The sequence below is a fragment of the Erpetoichthys calabaricus genome, chromosome 1, assembly GCF_900747795.2.
Source record: "Erpetoichthys calabaricus chromosome 1, fErpCal1.3, whole genome shotgun sequence".
Taxonomy (NCBI): domain Eukaryota; kingdom Metazoa; phylum Chordata; class Cladistia; order Polypteriformes; family Polypteridae; genus Erpetoichthys; species Erpetoichthys calabaricus.
In genome coordinates, this window is record NC_041394.2 from 55,704,104 (window position 1) to 55,729,379 (window position 25,276).

Here is a 25,276-nt window from a genome sequence, read left to right on the forward strand (position 1 = left end):
GTCTCAATGCAGACCTTTGTAACTGGAGTTTACATTTTCTCACTAACAGGCAACAAACTGTGCTCATGGGTAAGCACTTCTCTTTATCGGTAACACTGACCTCTGGGGTACCACAGGTCTGTGTGCTGAGCCCTCTCCTTTACTCCCTCTTCACAAATGAATGCAACCCTACCCATGATACTAACATCATAATAAAGTTTGCAGATGCCACCACAGTGATAGGCCTGATCTCCAATAATGACGAAACAGCCTATAGAGAAGAGGTGGAGAATCTGGAGAGTTGGAGCCAGAACAACAACCTTGCACTCAATTCCAAGAAAACAAAGGAACTGATTCTGGACTTCAGGAGACTGAATAAGAGTGGTCACCATCCCATAAGCATTAACAGTGAGTGGGTGCAGACAGTCCACACTTTCAGATTCTTAGGAGTCATGGACATCAAACATGACAGCAATCGCAGAGAAAGCTCTTCAGAGGCTTCACTTTCTGAAGAAACCACAACTCCCACAACAGCGGCTGGTTAACTTCTACAGGTGCACCATAGAGTCTGTCATCCCGTACTGCATTACAGTGTGCTACTCTGACAACAGGAGGACTCTCCAGCGTACCATCAAAACAGCTCAGAGAATTACTGGCACTCAGCTGCCATCACTGGAAGATATCTTCACTACCCACTGCAGCAGAAAAGCAAAGAACATTTGTAAAGATCCAACTCCTCTGCCCTCTGGCAAGCGCTTCAGAAACCCCTGCATGCCCGTACTACTAGGCTGAAGAGCAGCTTTTACCCCAAAGCAACGAGCCTATTAAATGCATGGTGACCACCGCCCGTTCCTGTAACAGAGACCACCACAGATTGAGCTGAACTTCTGCATCAACCACATGCATACACTTATACACGAACCATGTGGAACTCATGACCATTACATTGACTGTAATCTTCACTGTGACTTCATTTGTTACTTCATTTATTATTTATCTATTTATGCTTACGTTTACCTTTACTTTTACTCTGTGTATATCTGGAATTGTTAATAGTAACTGTGCTTCTCATATTTTAATGTTTATTATCTACTCTTATATACTTTTATCTAAGGTTTGCACCAAGCGATATTTTATTGTATTGTACAGTGACAATAAAGGTATCTTGCGTCTTATTTCATGCACAGGAGTGGGACAAAGAGGGGCGCGGTTTCTGTCTCATGAATATCGATTAGGCAGCAGCCAATCCAATGGCGTTTTCAGCAGGTTTGTGCCACGCCCTCCAGCACGAGGCTGGGCGATGGCAGCGGCGAACTCAGTTCTGCTAAGGGTCCGTGTTGTACGCTGGTTACTTCAGTCGAGCTGGGATGAGTCGTGGACGAGCACGGAGGTGACGGTGATGTCTCTTAACTCGAGCGGAACTCGTTCCGCACTTCAGTTACTGCAGGTAAGGCTGTAGCCACATTTGCGGTCGGCATTCTAAATTTAACAGCGTTTTTGCTGTCTTTTGTGTTTGGTCGCGCTTTGGGCGTACAGTGGTTTTTAACTTTTTTTTTATTTAAAATATTTTAAGACGTGTCTTTTTGTATACGTACGGCTTTGCAAGGTTGTGGGAGCTGCATGTTTATGGCGAGCCGAAGTGCTCCTTTCGACCCTGCTCACCTGCGCGTTCTTTACACTGTTGGCTAATTTGCATTCTGCCCGTAGTTTAGGCGCCTGCTCCGAAATCCGGTACGGCGTTCCCTGTCTCTCATTTTAAACTCATTAAAATACTGCTGGCTTGTCTTATTAAAGCTGAGATATGAGATGACGAATTAATAACTAAGTAAAATATGATAACTGATGGCAGCTGTTGCGAATTACTGCCTGAAATTGATAGTCCGTCTGTTACACTTGATCATCTCCTAAAGTAACTGTTCCCTTCATTAACAACAATGCTTTATAAAGGAAACCATACTTAAGTTTTTGAACTCGCATTAGCAACTTTTTCTCAAATTGTGAAATTCACTATTCGTTCTCTCTGGCAGCTACACACTCGATGATTCTGCTTTATCAGCTGTTGAACGTTCACGCCATGCATTCGGGCACTTAACAATGTAATTAGCACTACACTGCGAAGTGATTTAAAATTTCGTTCACGCCATCACTTTAAAATGAATGGGCTTATAAAAGACTGCGTTTACTGAAGGATCCCCTTTTCCCACTTCGGAGTTAGTAAATCACCCTGATCAGTTTAGCTGGCTATGGGTAGTTAAGAAATAGCGGCAGGCCTGTCCTTAATTTTAACGGTAAAGTTTTTAACCAAACAGTTACTCCAATTTAACTGTCAGAATACTTGCTTTTGCTTTATTTTGTCGGTTTTTAAAACAAATGCAGGGATTTAAGTTTTGAAAATGAACATTACCAAAATACCTGTGTGTTTTCTAGACTTTAGTGGGAGTGAAGATTTGGCACAGCATATTAGATATAATCAAATGGTCATAGGGGAGCCGAAGATGTCACATCTACCCACTGACCAGAAGCTTTTCTTCAAGCAACTTGAAAATCACAGCCACCAGAAGAGAAATTCCAAAGCCACCACAGAAGTGCTGACTAGGGTATCATATCCTGTAAGTCACGATTAAAGTGTGTCTGCAGATGGGCAATGCTGTTGCTGCCAGGCATTCCTCCCGCCTCACTGGGCACTTAGGTTTCTTCACACAATCAAACGGCAGGCAGGTCTGAAGGCATATAAGAAGGCTGATGGACTGGCATCCAGTTCAATCCACCTCCCTGGCTTGTGCCCAGCACTGCAGGGATAAACAAGTCAGTTTGCAGTTTTCATTCATATTGTTTATTCTTCTGTGGCTTTTAGTAACATTTCGGTTATCACAAACTGAAGGCCGGTGGGGGGTGGTAAGACAAAATCTCTGAGGACAGCAGCTCTCCAGAGGCCAGCTGAAAGTCTGTTCTTACACACCAGTTCTTAGTAATGTTTCCGCTAAGTTGGCATCCTGTCTGGAGTTTGCCGCTCCTTTCAGAGGAGGACTAAGGTACAAGATTTTGCCCGTGCTGGAGTAGTTAATGTGCAGTTGAATGCAATTGACACAACAGTCCATGTCCTGGCCATCTGGAGCCCAAAAGTGGTTCTGCGGTGTCTGCACGGTTGCTTGTGTCATAGTATTATTTTTATTTATTTGTTAGCCAGAAGCTTATTTCTGCCATTACTTACATAAATGTCAGGTTTACTTGTTTGATCTGTTTATTCTAAAATGAGAAATACAGCATAGTGTAATTTGACAATCGAGGGAGAATAAAACACACTTGTAAATTTTATAGTTTTTTTTTTTGTCTTTCTCTATATAGGAAGGCTCTCTGCCCCCTTAAATTCATCCAATTTGTTTTTAAATAACGTGGCAGTTAACACAGAGCAGAGACAGGTGCAAATGACAAATGCGTCCATAAAAGGAGTAGCAAATTCAGTGTTTCCCCTTGTGTGATCTGTGCCAAGCAGCTGTTTTAATTAAAAATATAAGTAAGCAAAGATCAAGCGTTCTTATGGAAAAAGCGTTTAAACTCTGTGCATGCTTTATAATAACAAAAGCTGTCAATTGTGTCTGATGGCGGTGGATTGACTCCATACAGAGAGACTTTGGAGACGGCATGTTTCCTTAAGGTAGGGACTGACATGGGGTTAGAAAATTAGAATAAAAACATTCAGCTGTGGGGGCTCCATGGGACTAATGACATTTTAAAGATGTACCTGTGCGGTGGTCACTTAAATATGAGAAGCAAGATGCAATTATCAAAAGAAAGGACCGTGTCTAATGTGCGCACATCTGTGTGACGGCACAGGGGTTTGCAGGTTTGTTCGGTATACGGGCAGCACAGCGCTAAGCCACTTGCACACACTTTTTAAAATAAAGGATCTTTAGTGGCATTTTATGGATGTGTGGTTCCTTGTAGCTCCGTTGCTTGATAAAGCACCATTTCATTCTGGGAAAGGGTCTATGCATATGAAATTGGTTCTTTGTGCCTTGAAAAGCCTTCTGATATTTAGAAAAAATATGAAGGTTATCCCATCAGGCCATAACAGATTAGTAAACCTGGACTTGGACTGTGGTGTTGCACGAAACATTTTAAAATTGGGAACCCTTTGGGATTTCACAAATCTGTTACCAACTATTCACTGTTATTTATGGGAGTCTGTTATGGACCTAAATAAATAAAAGAAGGTTCTGGAACCTTCTTGTGGATGGGTCTTTGGGGAACCAAAAATGGTTCCCCTAAGGCATCTCTCTGAAGTGCCACTCTGGCACCTTCGTTTTTAGGAGCGTGGAATGCAGCTCAGTATCATGGATGAAAACTGCCAGCTTTTCTTTTTCTCTCCCATTTCTTAAGACTATTAGAATAATTTATTTCAGTAAATGCTAAATTTCAGTTGCTTGTGCCTGTCCATTACGTAGGGAGTTGTCTGCACTTCTCCAGAGACCTTCAGCTGTTGCACTTGGGGCTACAAATGGAATTGGGATTTGTCATCAGTGTCTTCCTCGGTTGTCCCAAATGTGTGTTCTTTGCCATCACTCCAACACTAGCTTCAGGTTGTGTTGTACATTTTTACTCCTGTGTAATGTACACAATTTAAAATTGTAATTCACTGCAAATATTTTTTTTTTTTTTGGTATTGTGCGTCTGAAATGCTGTCCTTTACGAACCTTGTTGTGTTCTGTAGGTGGCCAGAGCTGTTTTGCTGGTGATCCTTGACTGCTTTCCCTTTGGCTCATTAATCTGACTCTCCACTTCATGCGTCTGACACCCATGGAGCCTCTGGCCGTTGCTCTTGGTTGTGTGTGTGTAGAGATTTTTTTCCACTTGTAATGTTCCACTTCATAATTTCTGATATTTCAGCAGTTACTGGGTAAGCTAAAATGACCACATGTATTTAGAAGTAAAGTTCAACCCAAGACAGCCGACTGCTGTTGAGCAATAGTAAAAATAAAATAAGTGCAAACATTTTCAGCTAATTTAAGAGCTCAGCATAGAAAAGCCTAAAACACTTCCTTGTTTTGTGGTTGTTTATGACTTATTTTTGGTAAACTAAATTGTGTGACAAGTGCCCCAGGCTTTAGCTGCTATAGTTTCATTTTGTTTTGGTAAGAATGTTTAGTTGTTTTTTTTTTTTTTTTTTTTTTTTTTTTTTTTTACTAGATGAATATAGTCCTCCTAGTAAACTTAGTGTGTTTTGGTTCAGTAAATTCAGGTTCATCATAAAGACAACTGAATGCATAGAAAAAACCAGTGAGCTGATTACTGCTGCGGCCTCCCTGTTTTGTTGTTTTGCATTTGTCAAGCCATACTTTGAGTCATGTGTGCAGCATTCAGCACCCTTGCAGCTTTATGGGCCAACGAAAGAGTCGACTTGTCCCTTTGTTTAATTAATTAGTTTCAAATCTCTCTCTCTCGCTCTATAAAAAAAAAATATATATAAATATATATATATATATATATATATATATATATATATATATATATATATATATATATATATAATATATATATGAATGAGTACATCCGGAAAGTATTCACAGCGCATCACTTTTTCCACGTTTTGTTATGTTAGTCTTATTCCAAAATGGATTAAATTCATTTTTTTCCTCAGAATTCTACACACAACACCCCATAATGACAACGTGAACAAAGTTTACTTAAGATTTTGCAAATTTATTAAAAATACTGAGAAATCCTATGTACATAAGTATTCACAGCCTTTGCTCAATACTTTGTCGATGCACCTTTGGCAGCAATTACAGACTCAAGTCTTTTTGAATACGATGCCACAAGCTTGGCGCACCTATCCTTGGCCAGTTTCGCCCATTCCTCCTTGCAGCACCTCTCAAGCTCCATCAGGTTGGATGGGAAGCGTCGGTGCACAGCCATTTTAAGATCTCTCCAGAGATGTTCAATCGGATTCAAGTCTGGTCTCTGGCTGGGCCACTCAAGGACATTCACAGAGTTGTCCTGAAGCCACTCCTTTGATATCTTGGCTGTGTACTTAGGGTCGTTGTCCTGCTGAAAGATGAACCGTTGCCCCAGTCTGAGGTCAAGAGCGCTCTGGAGCAGGTTTTCATCCAGGATGTCTCTGTACATTGCTGCAGTCATCTTTCCCTTTATCCTGACTAGTCTCCCAGTCCCTGCCGCTGAAAAACATCCCCACAGCATGATGCTGACACCACCACGCTTCACTGTAAGGGATGGTATTGGCCTGGTGATGAGCGGTGCCTGGTTTCCTCCAAACGTGACGCCTAGCATTCACACCAAAGAGTTCAATCTTTGTCTCATCAGACCAGAGAATTTTCTTTCTCGTGGTCTGAGAGTCCTTCAGGTGCCTTTTGGCGAACTCCAGGCAGGCTGCCATGTGCCTTTTACTAAGGAGTGGCTTCCATCTGGCCACTCTACCATACAGGCCTGATTGGTGGATTGCTGCAGAGATGGTTGTCCTTCTGGAAGGTTCTCCTCTCTCCACAGAGGACCTCTGGAGCTCTGACAGAATGACCATCAGGTTCTTGGTCACCTCCCTGAAGGCCCTTCTCCCCCGATCGCTCAGTTTAGATGGCCGGCCAGCTCTAGGAAGAGTCCTGGTGGTTTCAAACTTCTTCCACTTACGGATGATGGAGGCCACTGTGCTCATTGGGACCTTCCAAGTAGCAGAAATTTTTCTGTAACCTTCCTCAGATTTGTGCCTCGAGACAATCCTGTCTCGTAGGTCTACAGACAATTCCTTTGACTTCATGCTTGGTTTGTGCTCTGACATGAACTGTCAACTGTGGGACCTTATATAGACAGGTGTGTGCCTTTCCAAATCATGTCCAGTCAACTGAATTTACCACAGGTGGACTCCAATTAAGCTGCAGAAACATCTTGAGGATGATCAGGGGAAACAGGATGCACCTGAGCTCAATTTTGAGTTTCATGACAAAGGCTGTGAATACTTATGTACATGTGCTTTCTCAATTTTTTTATTTTTAATAAATTTGCAAAAACCTCAAGTAAACTTTTTTCACGCTGTCATTATGGGGTGTTGTGTGTAGAATTCTGAGAAAAAAATGAATTTAATCCATTTTGGATTAAGGCTGTAACATAAAATGTGGAAAAAGTGATGCGCTGTGAATACTTTCCGGATGCACTGTATATATGTATATATGTGTATATACAGTATAATAAAATTTATATAAAGCCACATACCACTGACTTGCATATCACGAAATTTCCAGAACCATGAGGACTTGAAATTTGGAATGTAGGTTTGGAATGTAGGAATGTGGCCCATAGGTGCAGGCTAAGAAACGGTTTTAAACATTTCGTAGTACAAGCGTAAATTTCTTACAGTTTTTTAGACCCGTTTGTATGCCTGTCCGCTTTTCACAAGAGAAGTACTTTCTATAATTTGCTTGAATTTTCTGGTTGATTTTTGCGACTTTCTCATCGCATTAAGTACCATAGTTCTCTCGTGGTACTGATTTATTAGCATGACTCCAAGAGAGACTCATTCGGCTGCTTGGCCCTCCTCACTCACTCACGCGTTTGCCTCGGGGCGTAGCCTTAACTCTGCTTAGTTAGCAAACGAGAGATCTATTTAAGGGATTTAGATCCGTTTTTTTTTTTCTCTCTCTATAATTTGCTTGAACGCTCGGGTTGATTTTGCGACTTCTCTCATTGCGCTAAGAATCATAGTTAGCTTGCAGGAGCGATATATTTGTGCTAATCCGAGACAGAGGCTACGGGCCGAGGGGAGGGGAAAGAGTGACGTCAGGAGTGGGGAGCTGGGTGGGGCCTCCTCCTGTCCTGTTTCACTACTACACGGGCGAATCCGAGGGGGATGGCTAATCTACAATATTATGTTGAGTTCAGCTTTGAGAGGTTGGGCTTATACAGTGTGAAGGTAGGAGTGCACGACTTTGGACAGGCAGAGTATCCGCTGTTGAGTTCAGATGCTGAAGATTTATATAGTGAGCTCTTTTTCCGTTGTGCAGATAGATGGTTAGTTTGGAGTCACTGTAGATTTTTATTTTTTTCCCCACTCATTGGCTTATGTTATCCATCTGTCCATTCTTTTTATGCTCTTTATCCTTCTGAAAGGTTGCTGTCTAGCCAGAGATTACACTTCAGAGTTCTCAGTGATAGTCAAGATTAGACTTGGAAGATTTTGTTTTAGATAAGAAACTAGACCATCCTGTGTGCATGTGAAAACAGCCACACACACACTCATTTCTGTTTTGTGGCGTTGTATATGAAATGAGCCGTGTTAAATAACAAACTTTTTTGGAATGTGTGGTATCAAAGACTATCTAAAGCTAATTCTTTTTGGCTCTAAATGCATCAAAACCTTTCATGGTACTGTTAACTAATGTCAAAAATAATTCAGGCTCACATTTAAACCTACTGTGGAAGAAAGTGACGGTTCTCCTCTTGAATTTACTTGCTGAGTTACTTAGGTGATCCATTATTCACCCCAATATGGTCCTCCAGAGTGCTGGGTCCTTAGTGGAGGTTGTCCAGTGTTGTGATGCCCGTGGTAAAGCAATGGATTGAGGGGGTTTGAGACCCCCCTGAGAGTATCAGGCCACTCGCCATGTGTCACCATGGGGAAGCCGTTCCACTGCCTGCCTGGGCACCCCCCCTCTGTTGTCAGTGCTGCCCATCGGTGCTTAAATTCTTTGCATAGGTGATGGAGTCTGCCAGTAGAGACTTATCCCTGAGATACTGAGACCACGGCTGATAGTGTGGTGTAGTGGGTTAAGGCTTTGGACTTCAAACCCTCAGGTTGTGAGTTCAAGTCCCTCTAATGATAAAGGGTGACCCTGAGTAAGTCACTTGACCTGCCTGTGCTCCACAATTGGAAAACCAAAAGAAATGTAACCAGTTGTATCATAAATGCGAGTTGCCTTGATAAAGGTGACAATGAAGTAAATGTAAATGAGACCACTGCCTGCATGCTGCCTTCTGAAGTTGTGACCCATTTGATGGCATTCTAGTGCACGTCTTAGTGGTCTGGACCCTCTCATACTGTGCCTTGGTTCCTGCATAGGTCTCGTTTTAGTAGCAGAATGCGGGGAATATGGTGATGTTGAAAATGTTTTCCCATATTGTGGGATTTTCTTCATTAGAGAGCCTAAGCTTTCTTAACTTTGTTGTGTAGACTTTTACACACTTAACACCAGCCCTCCCTTACTTAGAGTTTCTAGCTTACTAGTCATTATGTCTTTCAGTACATTTTCCGTTGCTTATGGTGGAGTTTTTTATGGCAAAATGCTTATCTGGCCTGTGACTAGCACAGACAGGTCAATGAACGTTTGTTCTAAACAAATATCTTTGTTACTATGCAGATGATGCAAGCAAGTCTTAACAATGCATTTCTTTCACCCTACACATTGGCATATTGCATTTTTTGCCTTTTTTAATGACAGCTGTTGAGTGAATTGCACTTTCTTGAATTTTCTTAAAATCCTTGCAGATAATTACTGTGTGTTTTTAAAAATAACTACAAATGCTCAAATGCACTTTTCTCTTTTAGCTCAGTTCATTTTTGGACCATCACGGCCTGCATTTTCTCATTGTCTGCTTTGATTAAACTAAGGGATGCAAAGTCGGCATATACAGTAGATTTGTAATTCTCTACATGTATTCAACTTGGAGAAACAATTGAACACCCAGGTTTATAATTGGGTGACTGAACCTGAAGTGAAAGGCACACACCCTGTAGATGATGGCCTTCATTTAAAGGACAAACTGCACACCCTCTAGTGACTCGCCTACACTGTGGATTGAAAATGTAGGCAACTGTTTGGCTTTGTTTTACGTGGCTGTCGCATACGCTATATGGTTGTGAGACATGGATGCTATCCAGTAACCTGAGACGAAGCCTGGACTCCTTTGGTACTGTACCTCTCTGGAAAATCCTTGGATACCACTGGTTTGACTTTATGTGAAATGAGCGGTTGCTTATGGAGTCTCGAATGAGGCACATTATCTGCATTGTGAGGAAGCGTCAGTTACGACACTACAGCTCTGTGGTGCGATTCCCCGAGGTCATCAGGCTCTCGGGATCATCATTGTTGAGGAGTCGATTGGACCAGGCCAAGGGGTCGCTCACGTAACATCTGGCTGTGCCAGATAGAAGATCATTTCCAGAGGGTGGGACTGGACTGTGTGTCTGCCTAGGGGGGTTGCCAACTGGGATCCCGAGCTGTTTCGTCATGTGGTGAGTGTGGCAACACACTGTACCTGTGGCTGCTCCCCAAATTGACTTGACTTGAGTCAAAATAATAAGTACGTACAGCACTTGCATTCACTCTCACACACTCTCATTCTCTCTCTCTGTCTCTGTTAAAGTAATGGAGGGCATGGGTGGGATGCATTGTGGTACTCTCCTTGGATGTATAGACAGAATAATGAAGGGGCATTGGAAGACTGCCTCACAGGGCAATATAAGCTGTTCCTCCAACACAATGGGTGTCAGTATAGCTCTGGTTGTGGAGATACTCGGCTGCGTCGGGTATGTAGTCTGAACAGGCGGCCCTGTTGTGGTCTTTCGGAGCCACTGGAGGGAGCGACCATAAAGAGGTTCCCCAGTTATCGTGGCGCTCAAACTTCTGAGCTTGTTTTTAGAAAGAGACCCTCTTCAGCCAGGTGTGGTGTTCATCTGGGGTGGGGAAGGAAAAGGAGAAAAAGTGTGTTTTGAAGAAAATCTGCAAAAAAAAGGTATTTGTACATAAAAGAATGGTTTGTGGCCCATTGTGTTTGGGAGTTATATTCTGGGGCTGGAGTGTGGGCCACACCGTGTAAGCCACAATAATATAAATATTGAGAGACAGAGATATACGGTATAGATATAAATATTGCATGTTCAGTTTTATAACTTAACTCATTTAAAGAACAGTAAATACAGTGATGCTGCACACTATGTTGCCTTATGAAAACACAAAGTACAATTCCAAAATTAAACAAAATCTAAACACAGCAAATTGTTTCTACCATGTATGAGTCTAAAGGTTGGAATATGCCACCATATTGACAATGCAGAATATACAAAATGAGTCACCATAGAGAAAACTAATTATACTTTGAAAAAGACCGGTCGAAGTCCGTGAAAAATGAAGACTGACAGCCAAAATGTCCTTCATTGCTGTAGCACTTGTGCTACATTTGTGTGTGCCAAGTGTTAACTGTAATGTAGGTCATAGCCTAGTAAGAACTCCATTTGTACACGTACTTGGTCACACGACTCTTTCAGTTGGTCTCTTTGCGGGATGCACATCATGTTGTTTTGGCACCACTAGCTTGATTAGTAAGGTGAAGTCTTCTCATACACACAGTTGACTTGTCTTAGCTTTTCACAAATGACCCTAGAGGTGGGCACAGGGCCAGGTAGGTGAGGAAATATTAAAAAATAAATATCCATACAAGTACTAGTCTTCTAAATACACTTCATACCAACACAAATGACCAAGCGTAACAGGGTTCCAGACTACTGTATCTCTGAAGTACAACACCATCTTAGGCCATTATAAGACATCCACATTCATGGTGAACACACGTTTGCTGCATGGAATTGTGACCCTGGTAAATCAAAGTGGAACTGTGTGTCTCGGACTGAATTAGCTTATTCATGACAAATGTGCAAAGTGTAATTTTTTTCAAAGGTTGACCACAGTTAAACGTAAAGCAGTCTGTGTCTCCGGGTCTTCCACAAAGCCACTTTTAGTCTAAGGGAGCCAGTAATCTTCATATTTTTTTTTCCAGTGTTAAGGTTAAGTAGCCAGTATGTCCCTGTTGTCCATAAATACACCATCTGCATGTGCCGTATTCCTAACAAGCCTTATCTACGTAACTGGTAGCGCGATATTTTTTCCCAGTAGCTTGGAGCAAATGGTCCCATGTAAAGTTTAAGAAAGCAGTCTGTCCCTCACTCTTTCTTTTTTATTTTTTATATATATATATATATATATATATATATATATATATATATATATATAACAACAAGCAAATGTATCCCCCCCCACCCCACTTTTTCAAGATATGACACTTAGTGTGAGCCTTTTGTTTGCTTATTTATTTTAAACAAAGGAGTATGAAGGGGACAGTTTTTCGATTTCTGGTTTCATATCAAGATTTTCTGTGAGTTATTGAGAGAGTGTGGGGTGCACTTATGTGGCATATCACCTTTTATGTGTATCAGCACTTTCTGTTTACCAGCCTTACATGCGAAACCCATCATTATCCAACATTAGTGCATCTGTATGTGCACCACACCTATGATCATTGTCGCTACTCTGAGATCTTCTTACTGATAACCGTGAGCGTTGGACTTTGTTGTGACAGCAATTATTTTAGGAGATGACACACAGAGCAGTAACAAAGTATAAACGAGTGGGTAAAAGTAAGCATATTATTGCTATGCGTAGATTGAGTTATGTAGAAAATATACAGTTTATTTGTATTTTTGTGCTGACATGGCTTTTTTATTTTCTATGAATAATTGCAAGGCATTTTGCATAAGCAGGCTTATTTGTGTTGGGGCAAGATTATGGGGGCATCCCACCCCCCCATCCCCCCTTACAGGTCTTTGCAGTTTTTACATTACAGCGTACAACCTCTGGAACCTTCTGAGGAGCCACTTTTATATGTTAGGAAGATGGTGACCAAAACGGAATCCCAGCATCTATTCACAGCCCATACAAATCACAGCGTTGCTCTCATTTACAGATGCATCATTGGCTCCTTTAATCACATACAGTTGACCAAAAAAATATGACACGTTGTAGTGCGGCTAACATTAAACAAATCTTTAACTAGGCCGCTTTGACCAACTGAAAGCATGGCACTTGGTGCTTATACAATACCAGTTTCACTGACCTGTCATGTTAGTGGTAATGACATGAAACTGCCTTGGCCTTGAGTTGCACTCGGCTTTACTTTCATATTTCTTTGGCTTTTATGATCTGTTCTACCATTTCAAGATGGTAAATGGCAAATGCAGCTGGAAATCCCCACCTGGCAGAGCTGGGTATAGAAATCCTCCAAATTAATCATTCCAGTCGGTAGAGTTTGTGACAAAAGATACTTTACTGCTCTGAGAGGGAAAGTGCTCCACTAAAATGCTTTTAAAATAGCAGCAATGCAGAGGCCTTGACTGAGGACACTAAAATATAGTACCGGTTCATACCGAAAACTGTTTATTTTTATGATATGGATTTTTCTTATACCACAACACTGTTTTAAACTTGCCTAAACAACATTCGGAGCGTGCCGCAGCGGGAAACTGTTTAAGGGGGGGACCTTTTTCACTGCTACACCTCTGAACATGCATGCAACAGAGTACATGCGTTAGTGTAGGTATTGAGCAGTGAAAATGGACAAAGAACATTTCCGAAACTGAAGCTGTAGCAGACGATAAAGTTGAACATGATGACACAGAAGAACTTTTGCCGAAAAAAGGAGCTGTCTGTTGTCTGGAGATACAGTGGAACCTTGGGTCACGACCGTAATTCGTTCCAAAACTCTGGTCGTAACCCGAAGTAATTTCCCCCATAGGATTGTATGTAAATACAATTAATCAATTCCAGACCATACGAACTGTATGTAAATGTTTTTTTTTAATGATTTTTAAGCATAAAAATAGTTAATTGTACCATAGAATGCACAGCGTAATAGAGCTCACTGCCCTCGGCAGCTGTCATATAATCACTGCTTATTGTGCTCCACATATTGTGTCTTGAATCTTAGGACACTTCTTTTCTACGTTCACCCTACTTTGTTTTTAAAAAATATTTTTAAATGAAAACATTCTGTATCAACATTATAGTTTTCACATCATTTTCAAAAGTATCTCCGTCCACCCAGAAATGATTGAAAATGCATATAGAGTAAATATTTGTCTAGACTGGGCATGTTCTTGAAGGGATGGCAACACTGCTGTCCTCAGGATTTATCACATTCTGTGCATTCTGCACTTGTATGTAACATTTAAACTTTACAAAATGCAACTTAGATGCATACAGGTAAGCAACACAACAGGTGCTGTTGAAAGCAGCTCTTCTATTTCCACAGTTTTGGTATGTGTTTTTTTTTTTTTTTTTTCTGTGAAGGGTGACCATTCCAGGAACAACGTTGCAATTACTTAATAAGCACAAAACAAATCTGAGCGCCATCAGTCTGCAACAATAAGCTGGCATTTCTGAAAGTACAGTATATGGCGCTGGAGATGTTTTTCAAAAGTCTCCATTTTTAGGGGTTAAAAATACCAGGCTAGTGTGGATGAAAGGTGAAAACAGACTGATGCCTGTGTTTTTAAGTGAAAATGTAACAGTGTGGACATAATGTTCCTGCATTACACACCCCAGTACCTCTATTTTGTTTGCTACTTAACTATAGGGCCACTGTCACTTCCATGCCTGTGTTATAAAAGGCACTAGTGTTGGAAAACTCATCCACCTTAATAAAAGGGTAAGAGTCTACATGTCTGTCTGATTTCTGTATCTGTCATTCCAAAAGATGGCACATCACAAATATTTTTAGTAATGGAATGAATTGCACTTGACATTCCAACAAACATTAACCCTACTTTTAAGAATGCCATACCAAATGGCATATAACTGAAACATGTGCATTGCAAACGTTAACACTGAGGTCTACATTGATTGCTTAGATTTCAGCATGTCTTGGGTGGGCAGCACAAATAGTCCACCTTAATAAAGTGATGTGCCTGTCTGTGTCTGTCCAGTTGCTATGTCTCTGTCCTTCCACTAGATGGCACATCACAAACATTAACTTTGCCTTTATGAATCCCATACCAAATGTTATATAACAAACACACATGCATTGTATGGTGTACTGCAAACGTTAATTCTAAGGTCTACATTGATTACTTAGATTTCAACCCCTCTTAGATGGGTAGCACAGTTGGTTGTATTTAGAAGTTATTACGACGCCATGAGCAGGACTGGTGAGGGGGTGTTCCACAGACTTACCTTTCAGAGGTTGCTTTGTTAGAATAGTTGATTGTTTAATTTATAGCTTGTCAAAGTGAATGTTGATGCTATATTTTAACCTTGTCTTCTTGTACAATTTTCATGTTCCAATTGGCTAAATGTTTAAACAGGTTTTTTTGTTATAATTAAAACCATTTTTATTTACATCCCTATTAAACTCTATTACTGGCTTCTGCTTATCTGTACTTTTGCTATTTAGAAGTTGAGAAAATAGGGTGCAAAAGACAAATAAAATCGCACTCATGCCAATTGTGTTTATGCTGTTTTGTATGAAATACATCACTCAGTTTTTCTAAACCTCCTTTTCCTGGCACCTTTTCAGGGTACAGTTGTTTACTTTGGCTGCTTCGGACATTAAGGTAGGAATTTGTCCTGGATTGGGTGAAAGTCCATCTCGCACAAACTCATACATGACTCCCCACACTATTTTTCATGAATTACAAACAAATTCAGCTGAGAGGGACATTACATGCAGAAGAAAAAGGGATTTAACATCTGTTGTATGTTACGTTTTGCTTAAATGCATATTGAAAGGAAATTATTTCTTACTGTTCTTGCTAGCAGAGGCATGAACACTGCACAGGTTTCCTTGAAGTTATGACTTGTAAAAAGAGTCAAAAGATAATTTGGTGCTAATCAGCAATTTTCATATATAATTCTTTTACAAGTGAGAAGTTAGCAGGCTCTTAACATTTCAGATTCTGTGCAGTCGCATTAATTCTAGAAGCAAAAGCATGTAGGATTACTAGATAAACATAGGCTTGGAAATTGCCACGTTATGAAATGTTAAACCACTGTTATAAACTGCTGTTTATATATTTTTTTTAAATATTTTATTGCCACACACACACTGTTAATATGTTTAAGATGTGTCTTAATGATGCATTGGTATGCTTTACTTGTTTTGGTGTTTCCATATTTTTCAAGAACTGTACCCTCTTGTTTGATGCAGCAGGCCTTGTACTTGTAGATGATGGTGGCCTGCTTTTGACATTCTGCATTTCTCAGCCTTGCTTTGGTGTGCTGCTAGTTTTGTTACACTGCAGCAGATTCATGGTGGATTTGTTTAGTTGTTTTTAATTTTTCAGATGCTTGCTGGATAAGCAGTTTGCCTTTTTTATCAATAGAGTTTATGCTGTGTTCTGTATTTCTAAATATTTACATCACATTACCAGTAGATGTTAAAGCTGCTTTCTGTGTTTATAGCGATGAACCGGAGACACGTTTTTATCTGAAAAGATCTGTTAGTGTTCTTCTATTTGGTTACCTTACTTCTCAAAACATTAAAAAAAAAAAAAAAAAGTACCATATTTTAAATTTTTTTTTTTTAACCTGAAAATGCCCTTCTTGATTGTACGCCTGTGCACTTTAATGCATCCTTCCACTCTCGGGTGAATTTCACAAATATATTTATTTCAATACGCGGGCACAGGGTACAAGTGAGGGGCTAACCCTGCGCAGTGAGGAAAAGCCAGTCCTTCACAGAACAGACTTGTCTGTCTGATTTGTGTTCTTTTGCCATACTGGAGTAAAGCAATAAAACTTACACATTGTGCAAACCTTGGCTACAATTTAAATTTAGGAAATCTTGAAAAAAATGAAGTGGTGCCGAACCGTTGTATCGCCATTCTATCCTGAGGCAGATTTGCTGGATTAAAAAATGCACTTTGGGAAGAATATGATGCAAAATAATCATTCATCGATACTCTCCACTAAACATTCGAAGGTACAATTTACCTTGAAAGCACTTAGATGGGAGTCTACACTTAAATTCTGAAGGATCAGCTTGTCATTTTTTTTTTTAGTTTATTATTATACATAGATGTGTTTAGGCCTTTTGCGAGACACTGTAGCTTTGAAATTGAGGAGAAGTGAACTTGCGTTTGCATCACTTCTCTCAGGGCCTTCAGTCCAGCTATGTTCATTTTCCATGTTATGTTATAACAACACAAATCCTTTCTGAATCATTACAAAATGTTTTGGTAATTAATATGAAATGATTTGTCTTGGAACTTGTCATTCTAAATACTGTATTAAAGCTCATGAAGGTGAAATGACAACAGCATATAATTTGTGAATTTTAGATACTGATTCCGCAGGCTTATATTATAGCTTACAGTGTCGTGCCTGAACTGTTTCCTCACTTCCAGATCTATTTGTAGGTAAAGTAAACTGATGTAGTTCTGTTCCTTGTGGGGCAATTCATAAATCGTGGTTAGAAAACAGCTGTTCTCTTTGGATTCATTTGGCTACCCTTTTGAAGTAATCAAGCTTTTTGTTCTTCAAGGAGACCTTTGCATTTCTGCCTGATAGTGAAAGAAAAACAGACAAGATTATACAAGCCCTACCACATTCTTGCCTGTTTTCTCTCTCAGACTTAATGGAAATGTCTGTAAGGGGTTAGACATGTACTGTACAAAAACATTTTGTTCAGGGATTTTTTTTTTTCCTGCAGTGTTAAGGGTGATATGTAGAGGGAAGTTTGACTTTTCTTTTTTGTTAAGATGAAACAGTAGAAAGTATTGAGTGACATGCCTTGAGCTTCAAAAAGAGTTTGGTAGAGTTTAGTTTCTCCACCGAACATGCATGTTCATGTTCAGATATTTTGGACACTGAAAATGAAGTCCAGTGAGGCTAGTGATAATTGTTGTTATTGATTATATTGATGTATTTTTAATGTTACAGTTTTTTACAGTGCTATTTGTCCTCATATAAACTCTGTGGGTGCTATGCAGTGCACATTGGAGATGATACACTGTAGTTTTTTTCTCAGTTATCGTAAGGGGATGTTAATTTGAAAAACCAATACATTTAATACTAAGTTAAAAAATAATTCTCTTCCATATGTTACTTGAATGTTTGTTTGCAGTGTAATTATGAAGACTAATACAAATGTATTAAGAACATCCTGAACACTGTAGTAGTAGTAGTAGTAGTAGTGGTGTTGCCTCACATACAGAGTACAGTGAAATTCAAACTTTCATGTCTGAACAGCATGCAATTAGTCGCCACACTCCAGTGCCATGATAAACAAGAATGTATGAATCTATCATGGCTGACTAATGTCTGCTCCGTGTTTATTACACCACACACCTGCCATAGTATGGCATGTGAGGTGAACACTCTCTTGTGTGTCAATTTCAGAATTAATTCTTCAGAAAACCAAATGTTTACGCCACTGTTAAACCAATACAATGTCAAAGTAACCTGAGTCAAGTGTTTTCAAATACCATTCTTTTTCAAAATCTGCACAATTGTCACCTAGTAATCTGTGTCTCACTGACTTGCATCCCTAATTAGCTCGCAGTTTTAATACTTTGGAGTTTGATCCCACATGGCTAAAACATTAAAAAAGGCATAAACCTCGACTATACAACACAAACATTGGTAGATCTTAAGTATAAGAATTTTATGGAGTTTTTGTGTGAAGAGAGTTTGTTGAATAATATGGTACCTTTCTTAGGACATTCTTGGAGGCATCTACCCCAGAGCTGGAAGTGTCCAACAGTTTTCAGGACTTTGCAGGTGTGGATGGTGATTCTGATAACTGAGATGGTAGACGGAGAAGTGGAGCCTCAACAGGTCACCACAAAACCAGTCCTCCAAAAGAGGTAAATTTAGTTATATTGGAAGGTTCTAGTAGAGAGATTTTTAGCTCCAAAGAGTGGGGATAGGTCTTGATGACATTGTCCATGCTGGTAAGGGTCCATTACAGGTAAGGGTAGGCTGCTTTTTTTTTTTTTTTTTTTTTTTAAATGTCTCAATTTGTCATGAAGGAGCTGAGGGACAATACTGACAGGGTGGTCTTCTCAAAAGTTCTGCCAGTGCCATGTTGTAGTCTGGGAAAAATTGTGGAAATTAGAAGGTATAATTGGCTGAAATCTTGGGTTAGGATAGAGGGACATAGGTTTGTAGGACATTGGGGAAAATTTTGGAACTGATGGGATCTGCACTGCAGTGGCAGGTTGCCTATTAACTGAAGGTGCATCAGTGTACTGAGGATGCATTCAAGTAGATTCTGTAAACTGTGCAATTGAGGAAGGAGTTTAGGACAGTACGTGTTTATAACTAAAGGAACGGACAGTAATCTTGCTAGAAGTATAGACGATATCTTTGAAATTACTAGCATACAGATATTTCTAAATAAAATGAGTAATTGAAAATTGTTTGCCTTAATGTTAGAAGTATCAATAATAAAACCAATGAATTTAAATTGTATGCATCTGCACATGATATTATAGCAGTAGCAGAAACCTGTTTGAATTTGAATGATGGCCATGAGTATAACCTAGTTAAAAATTATTTAGGAAAGACCAGCGAAAAGGAGAGACATTTATGTAAATGATTGATTTGTATATGTTTTTGCTTCAAATGGGTGATGAGTCACATCTTAGTGTGGATATCCTGGTTCAAGTAGTACTAGCATGTTGTACCGTGTTAGCCGTTATGGATGTAGTGAGAAGTCGGGCAACATGACATCTTTTATTGGCTAACTAAAAGATTACAATATGCAAGCTTTTGAGGCAACTCGGGACCCTTCTTCAGGCAAGATGAATCACACTGGCAGTGATGAAAGCAGACAACATACAAGATACAAGTAGCAAATATATTATTCTTAATTACAAATAGAGGAGTCTGAGTTGGTGGTACCAAAAGCTTAGGAGATGGAGTCGAATATTTTGTGTACCAACACTGCATAAAACTGTTAGATTAATTTTACAAAAGTGAGTTTTGAGTAGGTGTGGAAAATTCTAAAACAGACAGAATCTCAGCAAAGTATGAAGATGATCAAGGAACAGTGGAACAGGACTAAAAGTATTCCACACAAAGCACTGGACAGATTCATTCCAGATTTTAGAAACATTAAGAAATTAAAGGAAGCTTTGCAGTGGATCAATAAAGAATTGAAAAAAATATTGGGGGAAAAAAACCAAGGTTGTATAAAGCATGCAACAGTTATTAAAAAAAGAATATTGGGAAAGCCAAAAGGCAGTTGTGGACAAATACTGCAGAACATACAAAAGCTGTCCCAGAGGCCTACTTCTTGCATTTTACTAATGAATGAGCATTCAGGTTAGTGGTGAAGTATATTAGGGATGGTATAAGTGAACTTAAAATGTACAAATTATAAAAAAGCATTGTGCCCTAAATTTACATTTTTGTGAAGAAGCTGATAACCTTCCTGAGAATGTTAAGGAGGTCCTGAGTGATTTGTCAATTCTGTTTGGATTAAAAAGACAAAATCAAACAAATCGCCAGGACCACATAACATTAACCTAGGAGTGCTTAAGTAGGTTAATGAGTACATGTTTGAACTCTTGACTCACTGCACAAGGGGGAAATTCCTATTTTGGAAGATGACGGATATCACCCCATTACATACATAGGTGATCTGGGCTGATCCAAGTCATTTAGGCCAGTACATTAATCATGCACCACTGGTAAATTATTAGAAGCAATTAATAAAGTAAAGAGACATGCTACAAGAGGTGCATTGGTGAACTGTCTGAATGGATTTAGCGAGAACATTGGGTGTCAGTAACATGTTGGAATTCTAGAAAGAAGCAGTATGTCGCACGATCAAAGAGGTGCATATGGTGGTATTTATCTTGATTGTTCAGAAACCGTTTGGTAAGGTCATACACGAAAGCTTAGTGATCAAACTGAACGAAGTGGGAATTCAGGGCACAACATGTAGATTTGTGCAAAATTGGCAAAGTGTTAAGATACAAGGATACATTTACCTTTTTTTATAACCTCTGTTGTCGACCTCAAGTTTAGTGTCGGCCAAATTATTACAGGGTGCACCTGGGCAGAGGACAGACTTGTGGCAGATGAAATGTAAAGCAACTCCTCAAGTAAAAAGTTGTATCTGATTACACAGTGGCAGTGGGGTGGGAGTGTGGGATTTTGAAAGTACACCTTATGAGATGGATGCAGGAGTCACAGTGGACTTGTCTCTGTCCACATCCAGGCATAGTACAGAAGTCATTCAGAAGGTAAACAGAAGTTAAGTTATTTAATTCACTGGTGAGGCCTCACCTGAACTACTATATTCAGTTTTGGTCTCCATTTTACAACAAAAGACACAACAGTAGTAGAGAAAGTCTAGACCAAAGTGGCTGGACTGATACAAATAGTGTGGAGTGAGAACTATGAGGAAAGACTAAAGAAATTTAACTTGTGTTTTAAACAAATGGAGAGTAAGAGTTTTTGAAGTGTTAAAAATTATAGAGTTATAAAATACTAGATCATGTCTAATACTTAAGTGAGTTCTTCAATAAGGACATGGGTGGAAACTGGTTAAGGGGAAATTTGACATCATCTTTAGGAAGATTTTCATCACAAATACAGGGAAACGTTAGCAAGCTATGTGGTACTTGGTTGTACTTTAGAGATCTTCAAAGCTCAACTTGATGTTGTTTTACAAGAGTGTGGCAAATAGAGATTGATGACTTATGACAGTGATGGGCTGAATAGCCTGCTGTTGTCATTATTGCTGTGATGTTCTTGCCTTTTACTTTACCAAGAGACATGAGTGAAATCAATATTAAAGGTCCTATCCCTAATGCTGACCTAGCTTGTTACTAGGTTATTGTTAGGAACAACAAATGTGTAAACAAATCTCAACATTCACAGTGACACAAATGAAGATCCTGTTAACTTGCACTGTACACTGTTGTAACAAATGAAGTTTTGTGTGCATAGCCTGGCTGAAGTCCTGCTCAGCTTTTAACTAAGGATCAGAGGTGATGCTGTAAAGTGCTCCGCTAATTCCACGTTTTGGGTAATGCTGACTGTGATTTAAAGGTAGTGAAAAGTCAAATCAATTTGATTTGTTTTGATCAATTGTCAACAGAAGGATATTTAAGGTAAATACGAATCTGATCAAATGCAATAGTGTCCGTGTTTTACAAGAACCAAAACCTGAAAAGCTTTTAGGTGTCGGCTAGGACATTATTTACAAGAAAACGCAGTGTGACTTTACATTTGAAACATACTTTCTTGTTGACTTCCGTTGTGTCTTGCTATTTCTTTTTTGTGGTGACGTGTGAAATGCGCTAAATAAATTATTATACCATTTTGGTGTGTGCCCAGTGCTGCCCAGACATTACCCTCCCCTTGGTTTCTCTATCCACTGTCGTTCATTTGTACACACACTGTCATTTTTCCGTTTTGTTTGAGCTTTTTCTTTTAAAACATTTGAACAGCATAAGCTCCTCTTATACAGACTGCCTTGCCTCATTTTCTTCTTATTCTTGCTTTCTCAGAGTTCATCTCAGGACCCCGCTTGGCGTTCGCTTGGCCTCTCTGGGATCAGCAATGGTGAGTGTACAGTAACCCCCACGTATTTTGGCCTTTTATTGGTTTGGCAGGCAGGGTGTGAGAGATGCTGCTGACTCGGATAATTCAAGGGAGCTGACGCTTTTGTTTTCTTTTCCATTGCTCCATGAAGAGCAATATCTTTACTGTTGACGCACATCAAATTGAAACATTACTCTTCAAATTTACATACTTCTAAATTTGCTAAGCGAATTAATTTTTACAGTTGCCTGTTATTCGGCTACAGAGAGGCTGTGCTGATAAGTGATCCTCGGGATTGCTGACAGCATGGCCATTTGATTCAGGCATATTCCCTTACTGCATTTTTTTTGAAGTGCTTAACTGCTAATCTAGATATATGATTATATGTGCTCAGATGTTATGGAAAAACGATGTGGTCATTGTTTGTGTCTGTAATCATTGCTTTAGTGCTGCCTTTTCCTTGTTTATATCCTCCTCCTGACTTGGCCTAACGTCGCACTTTCAAGGCTAAACAAGTCTGCGCCTAGTGGAGCATATGGTAATGTGTGGTCCTTGTTCAGCTGCCTCAAGGTAAATGACATGGAGACTGTTTTGACTGTTCTCAGTTGTGTTCCTCACTAGCTGCTCTTGTTTTTTTTCACTGTTCCTGTCAATGCACTATTTTGCATGTTAAACACCGTCTGTGCGGCTCCTGTGTTTTCATTTTCAGGCTCCACTGAGTACACCGAGTGGCTTCCAACAAAGCCTACCAGCAGTAAGGATGAGATGGCTAGGGGTAGCGGCATCATTCCAGGTAGGCTGTTTACAATTTACAAATTACCTTCTTCTCGTCTCTTGTTTTATTATGAATTTAATATTTTTCTTTACTTCTTAAAGTAATAGATGACAATTCAGCTGCAAATGCTTGCTAGAGCAAACCTTTGAAAAACAGTAAACACTCATGATGACATTTGCAAATTAGAAAACTGTTAATGATGTTTCGTTTATTGCAGGTTTCCTTGTAAATACTCCTGTAACAGAAACTGTGTTTATACAGCGTGCTCGAGTCAGGAATGACAAGCTGCGTTGGGGCACAACCCTGGTCATCCTTGTTGAATTCTCAAAGGCTTTTCTTAACTTCAAAATAAACGGGCATTGTATGGCACAGATATAAACGGACGAAAAGTAGATCACCTCTCGGGGCTTAGGCATAGGATTTTCTAAAAGGTTGGTCACGAGGATGGAGGTCTGTCCTGTGGAGTGCTCACATCTTAGAATGACACTTCCTTCTGGTAGCCTCTGAACTTGCAGGTGGTGGACCGAGAAGGTGGAGTCAGCTACCCTCACTGAGCGTGTTCCCGCCACTGTGAAGGGAAGGGACGAGCAGATTGGCACCAGCGCCCCCTTTCGTGCCGGAGTGGAATTACATACCTTCAGTGAGCCTGAATGGTGAACATCTGAAACATGTGTGACAACTCTGTGAGAATGGTATAAGTGTACACTGGCATAGGTGTCATCTATCCTTCAAGATATTTACGCCAGCTGTTTTCTAAAATTGTGTTTTGTGTTGCACACTTTTTGAAGGTCATGCCTGAATGTTATGCCTGTTACCTTTACAGATCACACAACAAAAGTGTCAGGTGCTGAGGCTTGATTTGTAGCACTGGCTTTACTGTATCATCATCTGTAGTACGCCCCAGTCCCCAAGCATGAAAGTAACGTTGTGTCCCCTCATTGTAATGTTTAATAGAAATGTAAGAATATACTGCTGAACAAGTATGTACAGTTGTGGCCAAAAGTTTTGAGAATGACACAAGTATTGGTTTTCACAAAGTTTGTTGCTTCAGTGTTTTTAGATCTTTTTGTCAGATGTTTCTATGGTGTACTGAAGTATAATTACAAGCATTCCATAAGTTTCAAAGGCTTTTATTGACAATTACATTAAGTTTATGCAAAGAGTCAATATTTTTAGTGTTGGCCCTTCTCACCCTGGCATGCTGTCAATCGACTTCTGGGCCAAATCCTGACTGATGGCAGCCCATTCTTACATAATCAATGCTTGGAGTTTGTCAGAATTTGTGCTGTTTTGTTTGTCCACCCGCCTCCTGAGGATTGACCACAAGTTCTCAATGGGATTAAGGTCTGAGGAGTTTCATGACTATGTGACCCAAAATTTCGATGTTTTGTTCCCCAAGCCACTTAGTTATCACTTTTGCCTTATGGCATGGTGCTCCATCATGCTGGAAAAATGGATGGTCATCCTGTCAAAATGTTCCTTCCTTGCGCTCGATGTCAGCTGAGGCAGGTTTCTTCTGCCCTGTGACCCTGCTCTGGTTAAAAGGATTAAGAAAATGGATGGATAGATGTAAGATTGTGACTTCATACATAATGTTTTGTTAGATTATATATTTTTATTATATACCCCCCAAAAGAAAAAATTTAAATCTGAAGCAAGTAAATGTAGAATAGAAATAAAATTTTTCTATTCATGGCAGAATTCTGTGGAGAAAACTTTTGGGTAATATTGTGAGGAACCAAATAACTTTTAATTTTCAGCTTAGCTTTACTTTTTTCTAGCGATTTTTGCATGTTTGTAACATTTCTAATATACTAGGGGGCTCCGCCCCCTGCTCGCTTCGCTCGCCAACCCCTGGTGTTGGGGCATGACAAAGAGTGAGATGTATGAATGAGATATAGAATAGTGTGTAGGTTTGGATGATGCATATAGAAAGCCAAAAATACAGTGTTTGGCACAGAGTAATGTTTTATTGGAATATTTCTTTGTACACAACATTAGTAGTAAAGATGGTGTCCTGTCCTTGAATGAGTCTTCCTTGGCATGGAGCATTTATAACTTTAACTTTAACGTCAGATGAACGTCGAACACGTGAGAAGGCAACATAAAGTTGTCCATGTCCAGAAACGGGCTCAGAGAGGTAGATGCCAACCTTGTCCATGGTTTGTCCTTGTGATTTGTTGATGGTCAT

General features: G+C 39.8%; 1 protein-coding gene across 3 annotated transcripts in view; it reads left to right on the top strand.

The window, feature by feature from the left end:
- The first annotated feature begins 1,250 nt into the window (after window positions 1-1,250).
- The window catches only part of sb:cb288 (uncharacterized), a 40,013-nt gene continuing 15,987 nt past the window's right edge, over window positions 1,251-25,276 (top strand). The window contains exons 1-5 of one of the 3 annotated variants that reach the window (XM_051931897.1): window positions 1,290-1,426; window positions 2,407-2,588; window positions 22,277-22,331; window positions 23,020-23,103; window positions 23,303-24,818. In XM_051931897.1, the coding sequence (XP_051787857.1) occupies window positions 2,454-2,588; window positions 22,277-22,331; window positions 23,020-23,103; window positions 23,303-23,463 (435 nt within the window). In that variant the 5' untranslated portion in view covers window positions 1,290-1,426; window positions 2,407-2,453 and the 3' untranslated portion in view covers window positions 23,464-24,818. Of the gene's footprint in view, window positions 1,427-2,406; window positions 2,589-22,276; window positions 22,332-23,019; window positions 23,104-23,302; window positions 24,819-25,276 lie in introns of those variants that run through there. The other 2 variants (XM_051931888.1, XM_051931903.1) reach the window with 2 other exon arrangements.